The following is a 25,621-nucleotide window of genomic DNA, read 5'->3' as shown; positions in this document are numbered from 1 at the left end:
TAACCCGCACGTGCCAGAGCCGCATTTCATTTAGATAGAAGTAGAAGTATCGATACTTTGAAAGGTGGAGAAAGTAGACAAAAGTATAATTGACGACATAACAGGGAATTCCAATGTACGGTCAATTCATACCATATGGAAGTGCCCCATATTCCCATCCCAGGACAGCCACGCAAACCGGTCAACCAAACCCAAATATACAATCCACCAACTACTACCAAACAACACCCCCTCAAGCCTTCGCCTTCGGCTCACCCTCCTGAAACTTCAAACTAACACTATTCACACAATGCCTCTCATCCGTCGGGGTGGGATACCCCTCCCCCTTAAACACATGCCCCAAGTGCCCCCCACAGTTACTACAGGTAATCTCCGTCCGCTCCATCCCAAACGAGCTATCCGTATGCCGGGTGACAGCCCCCGGGATGGAATCAAAGTAAGCTGGCCAGCCGCACCCGGACTTGAACTTCTGATTCGCCGTGTACAGCGGTGTGTGGCAGCCTGCGCAGGCGTAGACGCCTTCGGCAGGGTAGTGCGCGTCGTATTCGCCTGTTCCGGCGCGCTCGGTGCCTTTTTCGCGGAGGATGCGGAATTGTTCTGTTGTTGTTTTCGTTAGTTATCCATGTTTTAGGTGCCTAAAGTAGGTGGGCAACTAGGTTGGTGGTTAGCTGGTAGAGGGGGGAGGGGACAAACCTGGGTTGAGGACAGCGCGCCACTCGTCGTTGCTGCGTTGGTCGGGGTAGGACATGTTGTTCTGCGCGGCACTGGAGCTGAAAGATGAACCCATAAATGGTATGGTGGGGGCTGCTTTGAGAAGGATCGTTCGAGTTATGGGGAATGAAAAAGAGTGGGTGGGGGTGAGTCGAGGGAAGGCGGGTTTGACGATGGCGGACGCGGGGTGCGATTTGAGGGGTTTGGTGACAGTGCGGAGGGCAGCGGAGAAGCCTGGGATGCGCATCGGGGTGGTGGGTCAATGAAGTTAAGGTCTCCCGAAAGTATTGATTGATTCCCGAGCGGTAGCTGAGTCTGGTATTCTTCGTGGAAAGGGTTTGAAGAGTTAAATTGGTGGAAGTTTCAACAATTTAAATTGTTGAGGTCGCGAGAAGATGTCGCTTTTCCAATTTACGTCATCGGGTATCTCTGCTATACTACGACAACCACGTATGCTACAGCCTCCTATAAGACGTTAATTTCTCTGTAGTACTCCACGTAAAACGTATTGTCTAAAATAAAATCGAGTGTTTTTGTTCAATGTGAAATATATGCATTTGTACCCCGTCCACGGTAAAAAAGTACAAAATACCGAGCACAGTAGATAAGTACATAGATGGCGCCGACATCGAGCGCGAAGCAAAAAACGCGCGAGATGGGTATCATAGCATAGTCACAACAGTAAATGCAAAACTCAAATCAACAAGACAAACACAGTTAGCGATGTCGAACCGGTCCCAAAACGGTCAGGACCCCCTGGCCCACAGCGACCCTCCACCCTTCACGCGCCAGCATCTTCCCCACGGCCGGCCCCAGGCGAGAGGTGCCATCGTGGCTATGTCGGCCGAGTCCCGTCACAATGCGATAGCCTCCGCCAGCGCCTCCGCGCATGTATTTCGAATCGCCCAGGGAATCCCACCAGTCGGAGACGCGATCGCTGGCGATGCGAACGGCATCCTGGACCGAGACTCCGTGGAGGTCGAGCATGTCCGAGGTAGACTGGGAGTGTACGAGCGCGTCGGCGGCATCTGAGGCGTCCCGTTTCGCCCGTTCTAGATGATCGCGACCTACGGCGGAATAGTATGCGGCGGCGCCGCCCATCAGTCGGTCAGACCTGCCGCGGCGATAAGCCACGGACGCTTTCGACAGTGCTTCGGCGCTCGCGGTGAAATGGGCCCCCGCGGAGCTCCTTGCGCGATCGAAATCCCTGGCGACTCGTGTGCTCCTGCTCCGTGGCAGGGACGTTTCATCGTCAAGATCTAGTGGTGGCGGGGACGCAGTGAACTTGATCAAGTCTGACACCGAGGAAGTCATTGGGCTGGTGATCATGGCGGCTGCCAGTTCGCTGGCCGCCGACACGGAGCCCCTGGTTACCTTGAGCAACCCAGCCGACATCGTCGGTGCCACAGACGGAAACTCCTGGGTTAGTTCGGCAACCTGTGTGACCAGGACTGAGTCCTGGTTGATCTCTTGCTCATCCTTGGGCGCGTGCTGCTCTGCCAGAGCGCGAATTGTCACAGGCAGCGACGCCCCATTGGTATGGTAGGCCGACTTGACCGTTTCCTTCTTCAGGATGGGCGCAGTCCTGGAATGAATAAAATCCACATCCTTCTGCGCAGCGTCCCACTTATTGACGGCGGGACCTACACCGGGCGAGTCCATCGCAGACCCAGAATCCACCGGAGACGACACGATCGAGCTCTGCTGTTTATTTTTCTTCTGCTTGTTCCTGCGCCCTTTCTTGCGCCCGGTCTCCCCGGTGTTGTTCCCAAAGCCATCCACGCCCTTGGGGATACAGACTTTATCCTCCTCGTCGTCCTTACCAGACTGCTCGTCGAAGAAAGCGAGGTTGAGAAGAACATCCATCGATCGCTCGAGGTCTCCATCGGCCTTTTCCAAAGTATGCCGGATCGTGAAGTCCGCTACTGAGGGGAACATCTCCGTCAGGCAGTAGATCTTGTCCTCCTGCTTTGCGCCCGACAGAGCGAGCGACCCATCAGGCCCAACGATATACGAGACATCTCTTCTACCCCCCTTGGAACCCTTATCGCCAACACTGACGGAGGAGAAATCGGACGTCAGGCTGGTAATGTCGGTTTCGCGCGACCGTGCGTCATTCTGGGACACGCTGCGCTCGGACAGGATACCGTCAAGGTCTTGACCAGTCGTAGAGCTCAGCCCGCTCGTGCCCGACGGGTCAAACGGAAGATCCTCCTGCTCCCACGCGGAGAGCTTAAGCGCATCGAGCGTATCGCGAAGTTGGCGCAACTGGGTAGAATCCGCAACGTCGTAATCGAAGGCGATCGCGGTGAACAACGCTGCGTCAAGAGGTGGGCAATATTCCTTCTCCAGTTCCTGAAAATCCACAAGACAAGTACAACTCGTTAGCCAAGCCCCCTCCACATCTGTCATATCGCCTTCCCCCTCCCAAGGAAACCCCAGTTCAACCGCTCAAGCGGGGCGAGGGAGAGCCAACTGACATTTAGAGGGCTCCCGCCCTTGTCATCCATGTTTGAAGTCGCTACTGGTGCCTGTGTGTCGCAAATGTATTCGGGGTGTCCTGTGCATGCCTCTGTAGATCGCGACCAGGAAGCTGTTGTTTTTTCCAAACAAACCCACAAGCTGGGGATCAGAGCGACTAATATACAGCGTTGGACTGTGAGGGGAGAGCCGAGAATCCACTTGGTGGGGGGGATTTGATTAGGCTGGTCAGTTGTCGATGACATAATCGCTCGTATCGCATCGTATAAACCGCCACTTATTTGCGACTTGTAGTATCGCGTTGTCGCCTGGTTTATTGTTTGGATTTTCTGATAGATGGTTGTTATATGAGAGATAGGATGTTTCGGAAATACAGAAGGTTGCTTAGAATGTGTACAATAAGCCACTGAAATGATTTTACTTTTAGCCAATGAACTATCAGACCAAAACACTTCAACAAATATCATTTCATCAAAGACTAACTGCAACTATCTAGGTATCAATAGAGACATGGTCAGTTGAATGGCAAGCCTTGCTCATGCTACCAGTGTCTAGATAGTGTACCCCCATACAAGTGAACTAGCCTCCGCCAAGTACATTGCAAAACAAAAAGCCAGTGATACACCCAGTACAAGAATCCATTTGGTCCATTCCAAATAGTCTCTCCATACACAGCTCACTACCCAGACTAATTGGCAATTTGATCGAAAATGACAATGGCATCAACACCGGGAAGGTCCACCTCCAGCGGTCCCAGGGCAGCAAGCTTGCTTCCCAGAGTCTTGGGGTCCGAATGGTCGCCGGCGGTGCTGCCGGCGTCGGTTCCTTCGAACTCGCCTAGGCGTTTCTTCAGGAGCTCGAACAAGGCCTTGCGCATGAGGTCGAGAATGTTGGGAACGAGAGAAATCTCGCCGCCCTCCTCGAATGCAGCCCTAGCGACGGGCTGCACGGGAGCAGAGGCCTCCGAGAAGTCGCTGTCACCGAACGGCGGCCATCCGGGAATGATGCCCTGCTCGTTGTAGTAGCTCGCGGGGGGCGCGGCGAGGACGGAGCCGCAGAAGGCGACGACGAGTGCGGCGGTATGGAATTTCATGTTGAAGGTTGGTGTGTAGGTGGATATGTTGAAGGTTGCGAATAACACCTGATAGGAGAAGTGGTAGATAGAACGAGTCTGCTCTTTCAATAGAGTGTATGATTGAGCGATGGGCTTGCAATGGTTGAGAGTCTGAGGGGGCGTTGGCCAACTTATATCTTTCAGACATCTTAAAGATTGTCTGACCTGGTTTTCTAGATTGGCTGTGTAGATGGAAAATTGAGGCACACTGGGCTCAAGCACTAGATACAGCCTAGTGAAGGAGAAAAGGACTGTTTGCTCGACCTGACTATGTCGGGCAACTGATGACTAGCTCTACCTGAGCAACCAGACCAGACGAAAGACAATCTAGTCGAAACATCTATGTTCTTCAAGGGAAGAACAGGTCATACAAGGGTCAATCAAAGCGCGTCAACCAAGCCATGGCAAAAGTAAAGCTTATCACTCCAAAGTCACACACCCTCTGCTGAGGAGGGTGAATTTGTCGCATGGTAACGGGCATCTCAGGATATCAGCCCGTTGTTTCGCATTTCGGCCAATTGTTTCGGCGTTTTGAGGTATTTACTGCTGGGGTAAACACAGCTCCGGGGTGACACTCGAGCGACAGCCAGAGATGAGATGGGTTGCCGCTTAGGCCTCAGTGTCACTATCGCCATGCCTTCTGCTGGTGACTGCCTGTCTGACAGGGCGTATTCAGAGTTTCATTCAAAGAATGGCTCAACATTGTCGAAAAGATCTTTGGATCTAGCGTTACCCTTACATTGATGCTTTTTCCGTAGAACCACAACGGAATGAGCTGTTCTGGGTCCCTCTGCTGTCTCCTGTGCGATGTCTAGTAAAAGAAGATATAAAGAGGAGGGAAACGAAGAAAGTGACAGGGAAAAAGTCAGTTCAATCACCAATTGGTTTCACTTGCAGTGGATTTTGGTTCAGTTGTACACCCAAATCAAACCAGACGGTGTGGTACCGACCATGGTGCTGGTAGGGCAAATATTGTGGAACTATATTTGAGTGACGCCAGTGTCCTAGGGCTATGGGTCTGATACCTACTAGAATCAGTTCCGAAGGGGCAATTTGTATCGACGAGGCATGCAATTCTATGTTTTTTTTTCTTCTCGTCTGCTTCTATTTCAGGACCTAGATAGTCTATGGTTGAGCCCTAATATACATTTTTGAATAAGGCAGCCCTATCACTGTAGCCAGGGTAGATTGGGGTTAGTAGGTCTCCAATAATTAGCGTAGCTTGTTCTATTTCCCCATGAATATGGAGCATATAATCGCGGTGACGTTTGATCGTGAAATATATCAATGGTAATTGAATTCAAGATAGTGGCAGGAGACGTGAAGCCAGGACGACTGATTATCGATGCGCTTCGTTGCGCTGCTCGTCTCACCCACGTGCTCAGATAAGGCCATACCCTTCGGACACATACCTCTAGATACTCCATATACATAGCGGTGAGACTGTAATTTGTAAGTTGGTGATCTGTCTTGGTGCCGGCTTCGTCATCGTCTAGATCTAGAAGACCGTTCTTAGGTTGAAGAGAGGAAGGCGTATAGGCAACTCAGAGATACTGAAGCCGCGACTTGTGATTTTGTCAAATCTGCGATCATGTGCAAGGTCTATGAAGCTCTTCATGCCGGTCCTCGTAAGCAAGACCCGGAGTTCTGGAGAGTCCAACATCCTTGGGGATGCGTCAGTTATTATTAGTTCGGGGAGAGATGCTGAGTACAACTTCAATCAACATGGTGCGACTGGAAACGTGGAAACCTGACTTCTGCGTCAAATAGAGACACCGATGCACATTGTAGATGTCTAGATTGCAGTCTAGACTATGTATGCGTAACTCTGCTTGCATCTACGCTGTTGCGCCGAGCCTCGATGTCTATGCCGATGGCAATCAGCCTGCTAATAATAGAGTCGTCATATTTTCATCCGACGAGTCTTTCTTTCGACAACTCGTATTGGTGTTATCGGCCCACCGGTAAGCCAACGTTTCTGATCGAGGTCGGTTGGGGAGGGAAGAACATCGGTGGCCGAAGTCACTAGTCTGTGGCATCACATATGACGAGTTCGATTACCTGCACCAGATGCACCTGGAGCAGCGGTTCTCTGACATTGGATTATTGGATTTGTCCGAGGTAACTTACGTGCGCGTCTTCTTCCTTACTTTCCATGAACATACTATTCCGTACACGGGAATTGGGTTTGGGACCGACCAGTACCGAGAGTTCGTTATTCTTCCCACTCAACGGTCAAGTCCTGACCAAGTGCTCCACTGGGTCGGTACATATGACCCAAGCGATGGCGTGTTATCCTGCAAAACAAGATTCTCGGACCATGAACGAAATAGTACACCTTCTGTGCCTGGTAAATAGTGCACTCATGATGCTGCAGTAAGTTCCCCTACTCATGCGCCAAGGGATCTTCGACCCATCAGATCATGGTTCCACAGTGGATGTCGTTCTGGGAGCCCAGGTGGTCATCTCACGACCTTCCTGGGCACGATGTTCTACATCCTTGAAGGGGGACAGTGAACGTGACGTCGAAACGGTCCCTGGAGAACATCTCCTTGGAAGGGAGGAAACCTCCTGCAAGAGGGATTACCACCCTGTCATCCATAGACCTCAAGGTAGTGAACTAAAAGAGGAATATTAACCTGCAGATGAATTTAGCTTTAGCCAATCAAATAGATTGTAGGAAACGCCTGTGGGAAACTTTGGACTCTCCCTGGCCAAGCGATGGGATAAAGATGGCTGGGCCTGGGATGAAGGACAGATCATCTGTCGGGCCCCTCGCTTCCCTTTGCTTGCCGCTGCCTGCATCAACGATTATTTTCTCCTATCGGTCAATCCAGGGTAGGAAGTCAGAAAATGAAATTCAATAAAAAGTGAAGGGAAAAATGAAAAAAGGAAGAAGACAGGGAAACGAGGAGTAGAGGATATCAAGGACGTGGGCGGATGAACCTGGTCGAGGCTGAGTCCGGTCAAGTATAAAGCTGCTTCGTTCTCCCCAGTCGATTTCTCGATTATCATCTTCTGTCTAAGCACTTCTTTCAATAATATTTTAATCTAACATATATCGGACGTCTGGTCTTTTTGAACCGTTCACCATTTGCATTCTCTGCCATCTTTGATCTCCCCTGTTCTTTGTGATACCCTAGTATCTCGTCTCTTCATTTTATATCCCTGACCACCATGCGTTTCAACATCTTTGCCCTTGTTGCCTGCGCTGTCTCGACAGTTGGTATGTGCCTTTGCTATGCGTTTGATTCTGTACTGGAAGACGCTCGAGTTGCTAACAAGTTCAAACTATACAGCTCTCACCATCTCTGCGCCTAATCAGGACGACAAGGTGGACCTGAGCAAGCCCTATGAGATCAAGTGGAGGAACGTGGAGTACGCTTGGCCCCATTCAAATCAATCATTTCAGTATCACTGACTGACTTGGTCCAGCTCGGATCCCACCACGTTCAACATCGAACTGGTCAACATGAACGGCGGATCCAACTCCTCCAACGTCCACAAGGAGGTCGCCAAGGACATCAAGGTGTCTGAACGCTCGCACACCATCAAGCCTGTCTGGGGCATCGAGAAAGGGTGTGTTTAATTACTTCCAGTTGCGCTCTGGTCGTAATATAAACCTACGGCTGCTGACCTCCCCAACAGCAAAGAGTACCAGTTCAACTTCATCCGTGAAGACAAGAAGAACACCGGCATCCTCGCCCAGTCGCAGCACTTTGAAGTCACCGATGTGGCAGATCGCCCTCAGTCGGGTAAGAAGAAAAGATCATGCTCTACCACCATCACCACTCCAGCACCTCGCTCTCCCCAACACTGCACCTGCACAAACACCAAAGTCTCCATCAGCACTACTACTACTCCTGCACCTACAACCTTTACCCAACTCTCAACAACTGTCACAACCACATCAGCACCATTGATACACTACCCCCCTCCCAACACTAATACCAAGCACCACATCCCCATCTTCACGCCTTACTCTGCACCTTCACCTTCATATAGCACCGCTCCCTCCAGCTCCACCCCCCTTGGTGAGTACCATATAAGAAGTCACCAAGAACGTCTGTCTAACACTGTATTTTTCCTTGATGTACAGCGTCACCTTCGTCTACAGGTACTTCCGCATCGTCCACGCCCACCGACTCCAGCGCTGCCTCGCCCGCCTTCGCCGTCCCCGTCGCCGGATCCTTCCTCATGACGCTGTTCGCTTTCGCTCTGTAACCGCATTATGTGAGTATCAAAGCGTCAAATAGGTAGGCAAGTCTGTACTAGCCCCTACAATCGAGCGAACAAAGGGAATATCCCGTCCGAGTCCGACACCGAAACAAAAGTTCAACAACCCATCCCGCCTTCTTCCTCCACCCACGTTCGAAACGAAACGACCCTATCCCATTTCCCCTAGCCTCCTTTTTTTTTCTCTATTTCTATCTTTCATCGTTTATGCAGGTACTTTTTCTTCTTATTTCTCTTCTTGGGTAATGATTTTTTATTTATTTTCAATGTTCCTATTCCCTTTTTCTTTCTACTCCCGCGGAAACCCCTTGCACCCATACACCCCCCCGTTAGTTATGACATTGGTTGGCTGTTTTTGATGGATATATGTATGTATGTACCTGGTTGCAGTTAATACGAGTCTTTCCTTTAAGATTTACCCTCTTTCTACCTTTTCAGAACTATGTTTGTTTGTTTGGGTACCTGGGTACCTGTGCAACTCAATAAGTACTACATACATAAACACAATATATATACACCTGCAGCCGGTCTGCAATATCCATGTAAATACATAAACCTACTCACCCACTTAGGTTCACTAGCCCTATTTCTTGAACTCTGATCGCTGCATATACGACACGTCAAATCCCCATATTCCTGCAGTGCATGTGCATGGTTGAACTAGCTGGGCAAGTCTCCTTGCTTCCTATGGACTCTAGCGGGACAGACAGACAGGGCTTTTTTCCAACCTTGGTTTGTTAAATATATTGGTAATAGATATATCGTGGTATGAAGTATGGATAACAGCGCTGGACACAACAGAACGCATACTGGAAGAGAAAGACAACAAAAAAGGTAAAGCAACAACAACAATAATACTCAAAACATAACAAAACAAAACAAAACAAAACATATCACGTTCAATGGGTATATCAGAACACACAAAGCTCATTCATATCTACAGGCGCATCCCTCCCTCCCACTGAAAGAAAGAAGTCAGTGCCGGGCTAACCTAACTTCACAACGACCCCATCGTTGAGCCTCCCCGGCCGGATCCGGAGCCCGCAACGCTGGCACTAATGGCCGATGACGAGGCGTGGGCGTTGTAACTATCGTTGATGCCTTCTCGGGGTCGGTCCCAGGTGCGGATGTGGCCTGGACGGATCGTGTTAGCAATCGCCGCTGAGGATATGGGTGAAGTGGGTAGTACCTTCGAGAGAAGAGGTCATGATTGAGTCTTCTTGGAAGCCTAGCCAGCAGATTGGGTCTTCGCCGACGATTTTGGACTGTTGATGTGGTCAGTTAGGTTCTGTTCTAGTGACCTCGCTCGTTGAGTGGGATGTAGGCATACCATGATCGGGGGCAATAGGGCGGTCCGTGCCCTGGGTTCCACAGGATGCCGGACGGCATGATCGTAGTCTCCGTCGGTGTCCGCCGTTCGTTGGGAATCGGACCGTATCCGGTTGCCGGCGCTGTCGGCCCGGTGGCGGTTGGTGTGCGGTAGGGGTGCGATTAGACTGGTGCGTTGGCGAGCGCTGGCTTGGTGCTGTTTGATGTATGTCAGCAAGTTGGGCCTTTTGGGAATATCCCACAATGTTCTAATTGAGGAGGGCAGAGAGAAACGTACTGCCCTCGGGCGATGAAGCATGCCCACGCTGAAATCCCAGAGGAGAAGACGGCAATCGTCGCCGACACTGCCAAATCGGTACGTTCGCTCGTCGCATCGCCATGGGTCGAACGCTACCGTGGATACCCACGAGTTATGACCTTGGCATCGCGCAACGATCTTGCGTTCTCGGAGCGACCAAATTGTCACGAGATCGTCTTGTCCGCCCGTCACGATGTACTTGCCGTCGGGTGACCAGCAAACGCAGATCAAACCGCCGTAGTAGCTCCGAAAGATATCAGTAACCCTAGAGATGGTTAGCAACATGTTCTTGTCGAGCACGGAGCAACAATCGCTTAGACATGAAACAAAAAGGAAAGACATACTCTTCCTTCAAATAATCCATCACCCGGAGAGACCCATCCTCCAGAACGATGGCCACATGTCGGTGATCGGGGGAAAAGGCAAACTGGGTAATCTTTTGCTTCGCCAGCTTCCACACCGCAACCGGATTCGTCTTCTGGTTTCTGGAGTTGACTGACTTCAACACCTGCAGTGGGAGTTGACCGGTCTCTGCGGAGGGATGGTTGATTTCAGGCGTGAACGGCGCATCCTCCTTTTCTTTATCATACACCACGAGCTGCCCATTGGCGTGCGCCGCGACGAAAAGGTTCTCAGAGCCCGGAATCCATCTGATATGGGTGACCGAGGTCCCGTTGACGATCCCATTCTTGTTGATCCGCGCGTATTTCTGCGAGATGGGCTCGTACCAAATGATATCGCCGGCGGACGATCCCATGACGACATCGATGTGCGACGGGTTTTTGGTCAAATCGTTCACGTCGTGGCTGAGTATATGTGCTTTTGTGAAGAGGATCTTTGCAAGCGGTTCCTCCTTGTTCTTGGAACTGACGTCCAGCCACTGGAATGCGCGATTGATGTTCGCGAAAGCGAATATACCGTCCGGGTTCCGGTCGTTCAATCGTTTGGACACCGCTTCGTGGGTGATCACTCGGGAGACGAACGATGAGCTGCTCTTGACGATGTTGTTTTTCGGTTTCCTTCGCTTGACGCCTTCCTTCACAGGCGGGGACGCCAGAGCGGGATTTCCTTCGCCAAATAGAGGTGTATGCCCGTTTTCTTTCAGCTTGAACACGGGCGTCTTCACCCGCTGGCCAAGGCTCACTAACGACAGCTTAACACCGGATGTGGGTGGAGTCGGGACAGTCTGGAGCGGATTTGGGTTTATGATCGGTGCTTCGGAAGGATGCGGGGGCGGGGTCGCCAGGTGGAGGTCGTCTTTGAGGTGATATGTTCCTATCAACCATCGGAGGTCAGTATGCCCACGCCTCTAATACTCCCGCAACTCTCGCAAGTGTGCGCGACATACCTTCTCCGACCTGCAATGAACACCCGCCTTCCGGGTGGCGGATCACATTGTTGGTCTCCACGACCGGGACGGGCATGCCATTTGATGCCCCAGCTGCATAGGCGATTGGGATAGTATAGCGAGGCGGCGGCGGCGGAAGAACGCTGCAGTGGGGATGTTAGTACAACAGATAGAGTGGTGACTCTCAGATGAACGGAGGCTGGTGGTTTCATGGAAGGCAGCCGACTGCCTGTGGCGCTGCCGCGCGGAGCTTATGGCACTGACACGCAAGCAAGACCGCCACAGGATTAAGGGGGTGGAAGAGATCCTTACAACATGGTTGCAACTGTTAAAAGGACCAAGATTGGTCCAGACAATGGGGAATCACTTCCGCGACCGTAGGAATATGGTGAATGCCACGGAGTATGGGCAGAACAGGTCGGGCGCGTAGCGGCGCAACGGTGCCGCAGTGATTATCCCCCCGAGAGTGGCACCACCGACGGTGCTACTCCAGGCGGGCTTGCGCTGAAGGATACCGCGTTGAGCGTTAATGCCGTAGATTTGATCTAGGCAGCGAGTCTATCGTCGAAATGAGAATGAAATAGCGTAAGCAACTGGCAACTGGCGATGCGGTTGAGGCGACCGAGCGTGCTATGCTAAGCTTCCCTTTCCACTCCTCTCTGATGGGGCGGAACAACTCTTGTGTTTCCGAGGGAAAGGGACGACGTAGGGCGTCGAGGAGCGCGATAAAAGCCCAAAAGTCTGCGCTGAGAAACAGATACGACCGTGGACAGAAGGAGGGATGGAAGTGTCAAGACTAAAAGTCGGGGAAACGATGCTCTCCCGCGTGTGAGGAGAAGGGTTTCTGGGGTTTGTTGGGCTGGAAAGGTTCCGTCCGTCTCGCGTGTCCTGAGGCTGCCACTGGCTTAGTCTGGTCGGCGCAGCGGGGCCGCAGTCAATCTTACGGGTGGGTTAGATCGTGGTCGGTAGTATCTACCGAGTATGCTTGCAAGTCCAGGATGCTTTTTACGAGTGGCTATATATATTTCCCCCTGAATTTGTTGATTATCGATAATCTTGATTCAAATCAGTAGAGTAGTAAGCATGCTCTAGGTAGTATACTGTAGGTAGTAGCAGTCGCACCATCCCTATCATGATCATTGCTTGTATTTAACATCGCCAAATATTACTATAAATACAAGAATATGGGTATCGATTATAACTCGCACACTAAACCCCGCTGCCGCTGACTCGGCGCCAGATCATCACCGCCGCGGCCCCGGCGCAGACCACAGCCCCCAAGGCAATCCCCCAAGACATCCATTTGCCTTCGTCGTCTTCCTCGCTCCGGGGGAACGCCGTGCTGGGTTCCATGGCTGCTTCCGCAATGTGCACAAAGACCTCCTGAATGGAACTCCACGTCGCGCTGACATGGAGAGGTGGGCTGGACATGTTCAGCATGGCCGTGTATTCGTGCGGTTGGTACTCGGCTCGCTGGGTCGTCCGGTCCAAGTCCGCCTTGAGAGCGATGAATACGCTCGGGAGCTCTTCAAGGTGCGGGTATTTCGACCGTAGAGCGGGGATATACGCGAAAGAATCCGGATCCGACGAGTCATAAGTGTACACGATCACGTCGCATTGATCCAGCAATTTCGCTTGGTTCTCCAGGATAGCTGGTTCCAGTTCGCCCAACTCATCCAGGATCAGATAGCACTGTTTACCGCCCGGCAGTTCGACAGTATTGACCGCCGTGCGAGGTTGGATGGTGGGGTGATACGTCGTGCTGAAGCCACGCGAGAGAAAGGCATCGAGGAGGGCCGACTTTCCAGACCCCGGCGCGCCCAGAGCGTGTCCAAGAACGACGTTGCGTCCAACCCTCCCGGGACGCCTCCGCCGCTTGCGTGGCCGAGTCACTTTTAACGCGGCCGTCGTCGACTGATTGCTCCGGTCGGCTGACTCAAATCCCAAGTAGGCAAGATACTCCAATGTCTCCTTCGGCGACTGGAAGGTGGTCATGCTCCATTGTGCGAGCCAGCCTTGCAGGGTGACATGGCCAGCCTCGTTTCGCACAGTAGAGGAAGGGAAAGAACCGTCGGCCCACGAAGCGGGCAGGCCCGGTGTCGGGGCAAACAGCGAGGCTAGCTCGGCATCATTGAGCCCGCCATCATTGTCCTTGTCGGAGAGGAGGAAGAGGTTCACGAAGAAGCGGTATCCCTCCGGCGACAGTTCCGCGGATGCGAAGGGAGGAACTTCGAATCTGGGATGGAGGAAGCTCTCCTGTAAAGAGAGATTGTCCGTGTATTGATACGCGCGCAGGATGATCCAGACGGTCTCGTGGCGTCCCTTCTCCGCGTACAGTCTGTTGAGTTGTATGAATCCAGGGCAATCGATGCCTGACGGCGTCACCGACGTCGGGTGTGTCTTCAGGATAGTATCCTTGATGTGAATCAGATCCTCTTCACTCAACGCCTTTTCGAAGCACCTCATTTGAAAGTCCTTGATCTCTTTATCCGAAAGGTAACCGTCGCGGTCCTTATCGTTCAAGTAGAAGATGCGTTGCAGCGCTGCGATGGCAGCCGGCTTCAAGGACGACTCCTTGGTGTCGAACAACGGCGCGATGGGATGGGTGACAGCTTTCTGGCAGAGGAAGAAGGCCTCGTTCACATTGCGATGTTCACGAGCGCTCGTGCGAATACACGAGTCAATCTCCTTAAACTCCGCCATCAACGGCAGCATTTCCTCCTCAATGACCTGGGCCTCACTGTGACCGACGGCCAGGTCGGATTTGTTGGCGCACAGCACCACGGGCACATTGACCCCCAGGGACCGGAAATACGGCAGCCAGAAGAGAGCAACCCTCTCATAGCTGTAATGGTCCGAGTATACTAGCAGGATCACATTGGCCTTCCGGATCTCCCGGCCCAGATTGCTTCGTTCCTGAGGCAAGGCAGAGGTATCCACCACGGTGGTCGTCGTGACATTCTCCGGGGTTCCGATCGTCGGAGGGATCGTAATCTGGGGTAGGATAGGCTGGATCTTGTGGGTGACGAATACGCCTTTGACGAGCGAGGTAATCAGGCTGGATTTGCCCGTCCCCTCATCTCCGCAGACGCAGATTCGCACTGCAGTAATGTCTAGGTTAGCATCGCCAAATTGTAGTAGGTCGACCGGGGTGACTCAGTCGAGTGTACCTGTAGCCATTTGTCACGCCACCTCTTTCAAATCATTGCCGGGGAATATCTTTATCCAAAAGTAGATCAATTGATCAACAACAGCGCCAGGATTGGGGAGCAACGGACACAGCCCTGCGGTATTGATCGTGGCTTGTGATGGTTGTGACGATGATGTCGCGGAGTCTCGGGCGGTGGCTATGCCGCTCCGGCCATCTAGCAGCCTTAGGTGTCCAAGCATGCGGGAATTGGTAAGTAGATAACATTACGCCGTATTAAGTACTGCTGTTCAGGAACAATATATGCTTGATTGATGCCATGATGGTGTATATGTATGGGAATGGACATGTTGAAGATAATAACGAATTCTTCCAGTCAATACTCTCAGTAAAACTCATAATCAAAATACATCCATATGTCTGTACTTTCCAATAGACCCCAAGAGAGAAGCACTGGACAGATACCGAGAATGTTACCGTCCGTATCCATGCCAGGTACCTCAGGCCATACCTGGCTATACCTACTCCGGACCATCTTACTATTCACGCATAGCACGTGAAGGACCCCGTAGTCATTATAGATTGATTATATTAGTTCGTGCTAAGGCTAGGCAGCTCTATTTTGCTGCAAATCTCATTCTTCTTCTCCATTTCTATCCGCCCTTTCATTGGACATAACTGAAAACGTGGTTGAGCATCGTTGCGCCGCAACTAGGACTGATCTGTACCATACTCGGCGAACTAGAAGTACACTGGCTTAGTCGGGGTTCAATTCAGCCGGACATCCGCCCGCCTGCTCTGAACAACCACCCCGGTCGCTTCCACTAGGACGAACTCCCGTCGCAGAAGCTGAACATACCCCCCTCCCTCTCCCCCTCTTAACTCTATCTCTTCTCTACAAACCAAAACTTCACCTATCCTCTTCTCTTCCCTCTCCTAGATCCCGACGAGCACAGTCAAGATGCCTCTCGGAATCCACAATCCCTTGCCTTCGTCTCTGGGAAGTACGTATAGACCACTGATGTTCTCAATTTCCCCGCAATTCACGAGAGGGGGCGAGTTCCGTGCTGACAACGGTTTTGTACCTCAACAGGCGAATGCAAGAAGGTTGGAAAAATCCTTGCGTCCTTCATCGACCCGCGACAATCGTTTGGCCCCGACAAAGTGATTCCGCCTGAGATCCTGGCAGGCGCCAAGGTGAGTAAATGCAAATCGGAGAACAAGGGCGGAATCTAGGATGTCAACTAACGAGACCGCCTGGTGCTGTAGGGACTGGCTATTCTCACTGTCTTGAAAGCGGGATTCCTCGGCTCTGCTCGATTTGGTTCTGGTGTGGTCGTCGCCCGTCTGGCCGATGGTTCTTGGTCCGCCCCGTCGGCCATTGCAACTGCCGGTGCCGGGTTTGGAGGGCAGATCGGATTCGAGTTGACCGACTTCGTCTTTATCCTCAACGATGCCGCTGCGGTTCGGACCTTTTCGCAAGTGGGAACTCTGACGCTGGGAGGCAACGTTTCGATCGCCGCAGGACCGGTAGGGCGCAATGCGGAAGCGGCTGGCGCCGCGAATACGCGGGGTGTCGCCGCGGTGTTTTCCTATTCGAAGACCAAGGGACTCTTTGCCGGTATCAGTTTGGAAGGCAGCATGCTCGTGGAACGAAAGGATGCCAACGAGAAGATGTACAATAGCCGAGTCTCTGCGCGTCAGCTGCTCAGTGGAACTATCCGACCTCCCCCAAGTACCGACGCCCTGATGCGTGTTCTGAACTCTCGTGCATTCTTCGGCAATGGACGGGGCAATGGGGATGCCATGTACAACGACATCCCGATCTATGATGATCGCCATGACGACGTGGTGTGGGAGGGACGCCGGGGCGATGCGTACGGTGAGGGTGTCCGGCGCGACCGGGGCGGCATCAGTAGCAGCGACGACCAAAGTCTCGACAGACCCCGTCGCGCGAACACCTGGGCCGACGATGTCTACGATCGACCGGCAGGCGGCAGCGGCGGCCTGGGTCGCTCTGCCACGGCCCGTTACAATCGCGACACTTTCGACACGGCTAGCCGCAGTCGAAGCAACACCACCCCATACGAGGACGACTATGTATATTCGGATCGCAAGCCCACTCGACCTACCGCCCCCAAGCCAGTCTTTGGGAATCGAACAGGGGGTGGTGCGGCCTTGCGACAGGACCAGGCGATTGCGCTGTACACCTTTGATGCCGACCAGGATGGGGACTTGGGTTTCAAGAAGGGAGAGGTCATCACCATTCTCAAGCGCACCGAGAAGACCGAGGATTGGTGGACGGGGCGGATCGGTGACCGGGTTGGTATTTTTCCTAGGTAAGCCTCTGGACATGGAACCATCGAGGGTGCTTCTCACTAATACCGAACAGTAACTACGTTGATGCGGCTTGAATCGCTTAGCCGCTATCGGCCGGGGGTCGTTTATGCGGAATGACATTTGATGATCTCAGAAACTCTCACCACCCGCGTCTTTGTTGATTTTCCTTTCTTTTTTCTTCTCTTTCTCCTTTTTTCTTTTTCCTTTTTTCCTTCTTCTTTTTCTGGTTTGGTTTCTTGTTAACTTATTGGAAGATGGTTTGCTTTCATTGTTTGATTCCCCCGGGCGTGACCAGCTATATTACAAGAACCTCTACTGTTTGTTCCGAAGGTCCAGGTCCTCGGTCCTCTCTCGCCATATGATCGCAGGCGGACGCCCAGCCAGCGTTCTCGGATGTCGCTTCTTTGTATCTCTGACCATGGAACGGTTCTCTCCCCCCTTTCTGCGCCTCTGGACTAAGTGTCTTTTTCCTTTTTGTTTGCCTCTTTTGGATTGCATATTTGGATGATAGAATGGAACGCCCTCATTGTCATTACCCACTATGCTATTGGATAACCCCACCAGTTCGACCAGGTCTCCTGTACCCATTCAATCGAATCTGGCCACTCATATAACCTACCACCTACCTTCCTAAACGTTGATTCCCTGGGTTTCCCCCCACCGCAAGGAAGGGATAGGGATAGTCTGCGCCGATATCCCTTGATTCCCGTGATCACCGCCACTTCTCAGGCTACATGGCCCGCCTATCCGTTCGTACTGTGACTTGGAAGCGGTTCCTCATGCGTGTCTCTCCCTACCTAGGCAAGGAAAACAAAAATCGAAATCACTCACAGGTCGCCAATTGGGCTTCCCGGCGCTTGGCGTGGCTGTGTACATCCCTCCCATTCGCGAGGTCCCGAGCCGTCAGGTTTCGACTAATTTTCCGAGTCATCGGACAGACTGCATCTCAGTCTTTTCCCCATGCGGCCGGGGAGATGAACCTAGGCTGGACGTACTCGCACGAGACTTACTTGAATTAGCGGGCTCGAATCACCCAACACATCATCGGGTGGGGATCATGTTATGTTATGTTATGCTAGGTTAGGTCAGGTTAGGTTAGGGTTTTAGGACCAGCATCCCTAGATGTGGCAGGGCCATACATACATTCCAGGGGCCAGTCTTGCGTTAAGCAGGATGGCGGGACGTCTAATGGAAGGCCCGATAGATAACACAGGGCACACCACAGATGACTCGACGTGCTGTGTAACGGGATCAGGCGACTGTGTCCGTCCCCCACTCCTTCATCTGATTTATAGTGGTGGTGGTGACAGAGGAGTTATGTATGTACGTTACATCCCTAGCCTAAGTTATCCACATACAAGGGCGTAGAGGATATCGAACCGGGCGGAGGGGTGGATCTAGGGAGAGTGGGATAAAGTGTAGGAAGACTAAGGCATGCATGATGTGACGTGATGTGATGCCTGGGGGGATGAAAAGGTCCTGTCACGGGGTTGATTGGGGGGTTTAGGTTGAAACGGCAATACCGTATGCGATGAATGATGTACATAGAAGGATGGCGAGCAGATGATACACTACTACTCTCTTTGAATCCGTCTTCTCATGAGGGATGACAATGATTATTACTATTGTTTATGTTTTGATTTATTCAATTATATATACAATCAATCTATTAATCGAGTTCGAAGGCACATGCAACACGACGATGACATGACATGACATGATCCTTTAACGCCATATACAGTTATTCGTAAGCCAGTCCATCAATACTTGATGAGAATTCTTCCTGACTGGATGAGCATACCAAAGATCGACTGAGATGATCAGAGTTTGGTCAACTTTGCTGATCTTTAAGGATCGCTGCAGCGACAGATCGATCCTAACCCCTCCCTCCGTACTGGACTACTGTTTAACTCACAGGCTACGGCGCACCTGATCGGTGGGGAGAGTGGAGTCTCGATGACTAAGCTCTCCATTTGACAGGCCCGAAACGGATCAAATTCAACATCAAAAGGAAGAGGAGGAGGAGAAAGAAGAGAAAGAATGAGGGGATAGAAATGGGTTGAGTGGATGGTAGATATGAGTGGGTTCTTTCTTCTTATCCTAGTAGATTGAGAGATAGAGGATTGTTCATTGTACTCTACCACTCTGTACTGTTCTGGCTATTACCCTTTCTCACTTATCATATTCCAGAATACTCGATCCCGGCGGAGTCTACTCCCATTATTCCCACTGCGGTGCCTGGATACTCCCAGGAACTCTCTCTCTCTCTCTTTCTCTCCGCCCGGTCAGCCCAGACCAACCCGCCTTTTCTCACTCGCATTATTATTCATATAGACTGAAACTTAGTCCGCTTCCTTCCTCCTTCCATTCTCTTCTCTTCCTCCCCCTCTTTCTCTATTACCACTTTTTACAACTACAACTACCGTCACCACCACTACCTTAACCTCACCCTCTTCACGATCGGACGAAGCGGATCATCGAAAATACAATAATAAAAAAGGGAAAACGGAAATAATATCAACAGAAGTCGGGAAGGAAAGGAGCCTGAAATCAATACGCCATAATCCAACAAATCCCCCGTCGTCATCCTCCTCCAGCCTCTCTCGTTTCCTTGATCTCACTCTTCCTTTAATCTTAATTCTCACTGCCTTCCTCTCGTTGGACTCCTCTCCCATTTGATCTGCAACCTCTTCTCCATACGCCGGATGCCTGATCGCCATCGTCGCCCTTGGGTTCCTCCGATCACCGTGGTGGTTGTTCCTCTTCCGCGACCTTTCTCCCCCGCGTCCATGATTCCATGACCGTCCTAATCCTCTCGCCAACGCTTACTGCCCCGGTCATACCTTGACCTCCTTTTCTCGAGGCGGGTTTCTCGTCCCCGACTCGTCCCCAGTCGCTTTCCGGGACTCTCCTCGTTCTGAGTTGCTGCGTGATTTGTTCTCATGCAGGTATGTTGTGTTCTTTCTCCCCCTCTCGGGCCGGCCTTTGTGGGTGTGTTTCTGGAATTACATCCGGGACATCCTTTGTGTGCACACCCAACCGCTCTCCCACCCCCAACCTCTTTTCTTCTTGAGCCTCCTTGACAGCTTCTCAAATACATTTTTCTCTAAACGGTCTTTTTTTTCGGTCACTTCCAGGCTTCCTCGGGTCCCTCGGAGGCTGGCGGAGGGCACGCGTCGCGGAGAGGCCATGGGCCTCATCTGTCGATCAGCGACCCGAGCCACCACGTCACGGAGGCTATCGGCCATTTGTACGAGGACGACTACGACAAGCGGGATTCACGACGCCTCAGTTACCTCTCCACCAACAGCGAATCCATTTCCATCCTTCCCCCGAATCACGCCGGTTCCGAATCCTCGCGGCCATCTGTACCTCCGAAGAATCACACGGGCGAAGCGAGTCGAGGCCAGGTGAATGGACAGTCCCACTCTCCCACCGTGGGGAACCGGCCGTTCGATATGGACAGCAGCAGCCCGACGTCTCCCGGTTCTACCGCCTCCCCTGGTTCAACCGATACAGCTACCACCTCCTTTCCCTTGAATGACATCGACTACGAATCCAACCCCGCCGCTGTCGCCCAGGAACTCAACAACTTGGCCGCGATCCGGCGGATGTCCATGGATGTAGCCGCCACCGGCGACCCCGACCTTCCCAGCTTCAACTCGGGTTCGATGCCCTCCATCGCACCCGCGCCGTCCGCCGATGAAAATGACGCTTCCCGATTGTTCTGGGTTCCCGCCCGCTTGCACCCCGAATTGGCCCCGAAAGAATTCAAGTCCTTCCTGGAGAGCAAGTCGGACCACATCAACCGGAGATCGGGCGATTTTTCATTGCTGAGCCCGGAGCGGAGCGGGTCCAGCGGGAGCTTGAGGCGGAAGAAATCGATGCTGTCCCGGCAGATCGACGACTCGCACGGTTATACGGATGGCGCGGAACGGCTCGAGCGGAAGCGATCGCAGCAGTCGAGCAACGACTCGTTGAGCCCGAACCTGATGCAGTTGGAGACGATGGTGGACAACTCGAACCCCCGGAGCCCCAGCTCGTCCTCGTTGAATGATGACGTCCAGAATCTCTCTCTGGCGACCGAAGAGGACATGCCGATCCTTCCCCCGGCACCGCCCGGCCACAGTCTAAGACGCTCGACGCGAACACAGTACCGGAAAGCTGGCAGTTTGAAGAAAGGTGACAAGCTGCCCTACTCCAAGCGACTCGCCAAGGCGAACGAGACGGGTGAGGAGGCGCCGCCGATCGTGTCCGCGACCGGTGAGCCACCGATCCTCGGTCTCACTCGAGTGTCGACGGACCCCAACCCCAGCGTCACACGAGCCCAGGCCTTATCGAAAGCCGCACAGGCAACCGCTCCCCCGTCTGATATCACAACCTCATCCGCCTCTTCCTCCTCCGTCGACCCGAGCGGTGATCAGACACGTGACTCCACCGCGGCTGAAGCGGTCCACGTGAGTAGTCCCCCCCAGTCACGATCGTGGCATTCTCGCATCAGCTCCAACGGCCGGTCGAGCCTGCAGACTCCGTCCGGGGAGCAGAAGATCCCGGAGATCGTCGAACCACCCCCGTCGGAGCCCAAGGGACCGTCCGCCTCCAACGCCCAGCAAAATATCCCTGCGGCATATAACTCTGGCAAAGACACGCCCCCAGCGCCGCCGCCGAAGAGCCCCTCCCATGAACAATCTTCGACTAAACGATCGCTTCACCGGTCACACGGGAAAGACAATGCCCCGACCCTCAATGAGTTTGCCAGTACCCCACAGGCGCTGCCCGGCAACACGACGCGCACGGATAGCCTGACCTTTATCCCCCATCTCACCGAGGATCGCAAATCGGAGTCGAAGAAGTCCAAGAAGGAGTCCGAAGGCGGGCGCAAGTCGAGCTGGCACTGGTTCTTGCACCCGGATGAGAAGGACAAGGACAAAGAAAAGAAAAAGGAGAAAGATACGGAGGCCAAAACGCTCAAGTCGAAGATCGTCGACAAGGTCCACGAAACGACACTCACTTCTTCGTCGAGTGACAGCAACCAACGCGGGCGGGACAGTGCGTCTAGTGCCTCTATGGACCGGTTGGATCCGAAGCTCGAGGAGGAGCGCCGAAAAGACAGCGCGCGGAGGACGTCCGGCGAGGCCAAGAAGGAGAAGGAGAGTGGTCTGTTTTCCTCGATCTTCGGGGGTGGCCGGAAGAAGAGCAACGAGAGCGGTCATCACAAGAAGAACTCGTTGCGAGCCATCTCCCCGGAGCCGCCCGTGCGGATCCTCCAGCCCGATGTCGACTATCCTTGGACTCGCTTCTCGATCCTCGAGGAGCGAGCGATCTACCGAATGGCTCACCTCAAGCTTGCCAACCCGCGTCGCGGGCTGTACTCGCAGGTCCTGCTCAGTAACTTCATGTATTCCTATCTGGCCAAGGTGCAACAGATGCATCCGCACATGATGCTCGCGACTTCGCCTGCTCAGAGACAGCAGAAGTCGCGAGAACAGTCTGAGGAGTACCAGCAATACCAACGTTACCAAGAGGTGGGTCCATACCTTTGCGGGATTAATTCTCGCTCCCCTTAAAGATAGGCGTGCTAATGATATTCTAGGAGCAGGACCAACGCTACGCGGACAGCTCGTATGACGATCCGCAAATGTATGAATACGGTGATGATTCTCACGACCACTATGGCTCGAATTCGCGAGGGAGCAAACAAGGCTATGAGAATGGGAATGCATATGGACCAGGGCATTACCAGTATGGGCATTATGGGAATGATTCTCATCTCGACGACGACGATGACGATGACGATATGTGGTGACGGAACCGTCTTTGGTACTGATAATTCATCGCAGCACGAGACTGTTTGCCACGAATAGCCAGCCCTCTCTCAGTACTCGGTGTTTCTGACGTCTGCTTCATTCTTGATCGGGGGAATAATGAACAAGGAGATCGTGAATATACCACGTGGCTCTGGGCAGCTCTGTTTTCCACATCCTCTGCATGTGATTATGTCTTATTACTATTACTGTTTCTTATTATATAGCGCTCTTCTCTGGAGACATGACCACCTACTGATCAGGGTAGGTAGGTAGGTCTATGGCTGGCTGGACTTTTGGGATTGCCGATTGGGCTTTCTTTGCTCGCATAGCGTCTGGGGTTTTCTGCTTCTTGACTCGCATTACTGTCTGATTTTATACTCTGACTAATGAACTTACGGTCTTCACCATATGGTAGTAGACATACTATTATCAACGTATACAAAGATCATGGGTACTTTCACAGTACTCGTACATGAACGATTTATAGTATAGATAGAAAGATAGATAGGTAGATAGATAATAGCTAGATGATCACCCTCACCCCACCCGAAAGAAGCAACTCGTCACATGACATCCCGCCTCCACGGTCTCGGCCTTGCCATCGCAGCGTCATGCACTCATTTCTCTACCTGGCTTTATCTTCATATTGAACCCTCCCCTGCTTGACAATATTAGTGTCGACGGAGTTAATCTACACCATCACACCAAACAGAAACCGCTCCCTAATCAATCAACCAACCCAAACTAAGTCAACTCAACGACAGAACCAACCGACAAAATGGGCGAAGCCTACGAGCGCGAACAGTACGTATACCCTTATACTATCCTATCCTATCTACCTTCTCCCATCGCAAGGAGACACAAAACAAAACCAGTAGAAGCGAATGAAAGAACACCGAAAGGCTAACAGGATTGATCAACTGGAACAGACAAAACAACGCCCTCCTGAACTCCCTCTCGGGCAAAGTCTCGGCTCTGAAATCCGTCACCGTTGATATCTACGATAATGCGAGGGATCAGGAGACGTTGGATCATTCGGTTGGTTTTCCCTTCCCTTCTCCTTTTTTTGGGATGGTCTTTCTTCCCCCCCCCACTATCCCTGTGGCTCTCCATATCTTGGACTGGACGGTGGACGGGGCAGATTGTATAATGTACGATGATAGGATCAAGCTGACTATCTCTTTTCCTCGCTATAGGGCCAAGTGTTCTCATCTCTAGGAACGAGCCTGCAAGGAAGCGCGAGCCGGTTAACTCGGATGGCGAAACAGGGTGACACCGTTGCTGTGTTGAAGGTTGCGGGGATTTGTGTGGGTGTTGGGGTGTTGATTTGGTTGTTTTTGAGTTGGATTTTTTAGGCCCTTTTTTTGGGTGTGTTTGTGGTTTTGAACTTGAACATGAAGAGAAAGTATGAAGAGGGGAGATGGAGAAAGGGGAAGGGGAACGAGAAAGAGGAGGAGGAGGAAAGAAGACGACTCGACTGTATTGTCTTGCTGGTCATGACTGATACCCGCATTGCGCGATTATTCCTATTCTTGGTGCTTGATATTGATATTGGTATTTACCTTGTGTATACTGTTGTTGTTTTGTTATTGTCATTCTGGCTGGTACAGCGTTGCGCTTTCTTTTCGTTCATGGGATCCGTTTTATATGAATGGATACCTATCAAGTATTTGATCTGATAAGCTGTGGTTGGATCTTATCTAGATATTCTATACAGTTTAATGGCTTTATATGAGTGTGTTGCACATAGTACCTATGGAACATACTGTCAACATGGATAAACAGATCCTTACTCAGTTATAATGCCGACGATCTCAGGGTGGACCAACATATAGGTAGAACGCACATGTTGACGGTAATTGCGCTCAGTCCCATACTAACTACTCCTCCTACTCCTACTACCTAGATATCCCTAACCATTCATCAACCATCAGACCACCTTCCCAAACCCAAATCCAAGGAGACCAACGCAGATCAGAGAATACTCGCAGACAATCAGCCCACAATCCAAAGACAAAACAGCATGCTAGCAAAAAACCCTATAGTGAAGTGTATTAGGACTAGAACAGTCGATAGACAAGGCTAGACCATGCAAGCACAGCCTACTGATTGGTTTGACATGGTAGCATTATGATATATGATCTTCTATCTATCTACCTATCTATCGTACCCATTGGAGGTGGAGTCAGATAGCACAATACCTACTATAGTGTATACTAGGTCGATAGGGGCAAAAGCGGTAAAAGCGTTAGTCTAACTATTAATGATTATAGTTGAACCAACCGGTGTAAAATAACACGAGCAAAAAACTTAATCGGTCAAATTTATCTTTATAAATTATAAAATAAAGATAAAATAAATAGATGAAATAAACGATGATCAAGTGGAGCTCGCATCCAACTCCGTCTCGTCTCGTCTCGGGAACAGCACCCACCGAGCCAGCCAGCTTTAACTCCCGTCCCAGTGAAAAAAATTTCTTAGTGCTTCCGTGGGGACCACAACGGGTCGGGTGCCGAGTTTTTTCTTGTTGGAAATCGCTATCGATGTCGATGTCGATATCGGAGATTTGGATGGACTCCGATTGTGCGGCGGCTTCGAATTGGAGTTCTGGAATGAGGACGTGGGGTTTGGATGGGTAGGTAGGGAGCTGTCAGGTTGGTGTGTAGGTAGTGTCCTCTTTGGTCATATTTTATCGCTGTCTCCTTTTCTTTTCTTTTCTCATGCATTGTCTGTTGTGTTGTTGTTGTTGTTGTTGCATGTATGTTGATGTTTTTCTTGGTTTATTGTATTCCATTTTCTATATGTTTTA

General features: G+C 51.7%; 7 protein-coding genes and 1 pseudogene across 8 annotated transcripts; 4 read left to right on the top strand and 4 right to left on the bottom strand.

The window, feature by feature from the left end:
• Nucleotides 1-51: 51 nt before the first annotated feature.
• P168DRAFT_291307 (peptide-methionine (R)-S-oxide reductase) lies at nt 52-1,079 on the bottom strand. The gene is made up of 2 exons (XM_024837382.1): nt 694-1,079; nt 52-597 (listed from the first exon to the last, which is right to left on the bottom strand). The coding sequence occupies exons 1-2, from the start codon at nt 956-958 to the stop codon at nt 233-235; spliced, it is 630 nt and encodes a 209-aa protein (XP_024691756.1). The 5' UTR covers nt 959-1,079; the 3' UTR covers nt 52-232.
• A 349-nt stretch (nt 1,080-1,428) lies between these two features.
• Nucleotides 1,429-3,221, bottom strand: P168DRAFT_319700 (Smr domain protein; the record flags this gene model as incomplete). The annotated part of the gene is made up of 2 exons (XM_024840304.1): nt 1,429-3,066; nt 3,192-3,221. 2 exons carry the CDS (start codon nt 3,219-3,221, stop codon nt 1,429-1,431), a joined length of 1,668 nt encoding a protein of 555 aa, XP_024691755.1.
• A 456-nt stretch (nt 3,222-3,677) lies between these two features.
• Nucleotides 3,678-4,461, bottom strand: P168DRAFT_178820 (annotated as a pseudogene; the record flags this gene model as incomplete). The annotated part of the gene is made up of 1 exon: nt 3,678-4,461. A coding segment is annotated over one exon (581 nt), but the record flags the coding sequence as incomplete, so codon positions are not given.
• Nucleotides 4,462-7,483: 3,022 nt separating this feature from the next.
• On the top strand, nt 7,484-8,868 carry P168DRAFT_328227 (GPI anchored serine-threonine rich family protein; the record flags this gene model as incomplete). The annotated part of the gene is made up of 5 exons (XM_024841332.1): nt 7,484-7,532; nt 7,606-7,684; nt 7,742-7,885; nt 7,955-8,340; nt 8,406-8,868. 5 exons carry the CDS (start codon nt 7,484-7,486, stop codon nt 8,528-8,530), a joined length of 783 nt encoding a protein of 260 aa, XP_024691754.1. The 3' UTR covers nt 8,531-8,868.
• A 390-nt stretch (nt 8,869-9,258) lies between these two features.
• On the bottom strand, nt 9,259-14,853 carry gem1 (ERMES complex Ca(2+)-binding regulatory GTPase GEM1). The gene is made up of 9 exons (XM_024841331.1): nt 14,688-14,853; nt 12,748-14,618; nt 11,885-12,075; nt 11,518-11,660; nt 10,514-11,444; nt 10,149-10,434; nt 9,873-10,067; nt 9,732-9,807; nt 9,259-9,676 (listed from the first exon to the last, which is right to left on the bottom strand). Exons 1-9 carry the CDS (start codon nt 14,695-14,697, stop codon nt 9,540-9,542), a joined length of 3,840 nt encoding a protein of 1,279 aa, XP_024691753.1. The 5' UTR covers nt 14,698-14,853; the 3' UTR covers nt 9,259-9,539.
• A 773-nt stretch (nt 14,854-15,626) lies between these two features.
• On the top strand, nt 15,627-17,079 carry P168DRAFT_282917 (SYLF and SH3 domain-containing protein; the record flags this gene model as incomplete). The annotated part of the gene is made up of 4 exons (XM_024836017.1): nt 15,627-15,669; nt 15,759-15,862; nt 15,935-17,004; nt 17,058-17,079. The coding sequence occupies 4 exons, from the start codon at nt 15,627-15,629 to the stop codon at nt 17,077-17,079; spliced, it is 1,239 nt and encodes a 412-aa protein (XP_024691752.1).
• A 2,868-nt stretch (nt 17,080-19,947) lies between these two features.
• Nucleotides 19,948-22,811, top strand: P168DRAFT_282916 (putative telomere silencing protein Zds1; the record flags this gene model as incomplete). The annotated part of the gene is made up of 3 exons (XM_024836016.1): nt 19,948-19,953; nt 20,143-22,530; nt 22,599-22,811. The coding sequence occupies 3 exons, from the start codon at nt 19,948-19,950 to the stop codon at nt 22,809-22,811; spliced, it is 2,607 nt and encodes an 868-aa protein (XP_024691751.1).
• A 641-nt stretch (nt 22,812-23,452) lies between these two features.
• P168DRAFT_291298 (SNARE domain- containing protein) lies at nt 23,453-24,555 on the top strand. Its single transcript, XM_024837381.1, has 3 exons — nt 23,453-23,616; nt 23,742-23,850; nt 24,009-24,555. The coding sequence occupies exons 1-3, from the start codon at nt 23,591-23,593 to the stop codon at nt 24,165-24,167; spliced, it is 294 nt and encodes a 97-aa protein (XP_024691750.1). The 5' UTR covers nt 23,453-23,590; the 3' UTR covers nt 24,168-24,555.
• The last annotated feature ends 1,066 nt before the right edge of the window (nt 24,556-25,621 follow it).

Source organism: Aspergillus campestris (genome assembly GCF_002847485.1).
Source record: "Aspergillus campestris IBT 28561 chromosome Unknown P168scaffold_8, whole genome shotgun sequence".
Lineage (NCBI taxonomy): Eukaryota > Fungi > Ascomycota > Eurotiomycetes > Eurotiales > Aspergillaceae > Aspergillus > Aspergillus campestris.
This window is presented reverse-complemented; position numbering and strand designations above follow the sequence as displayed.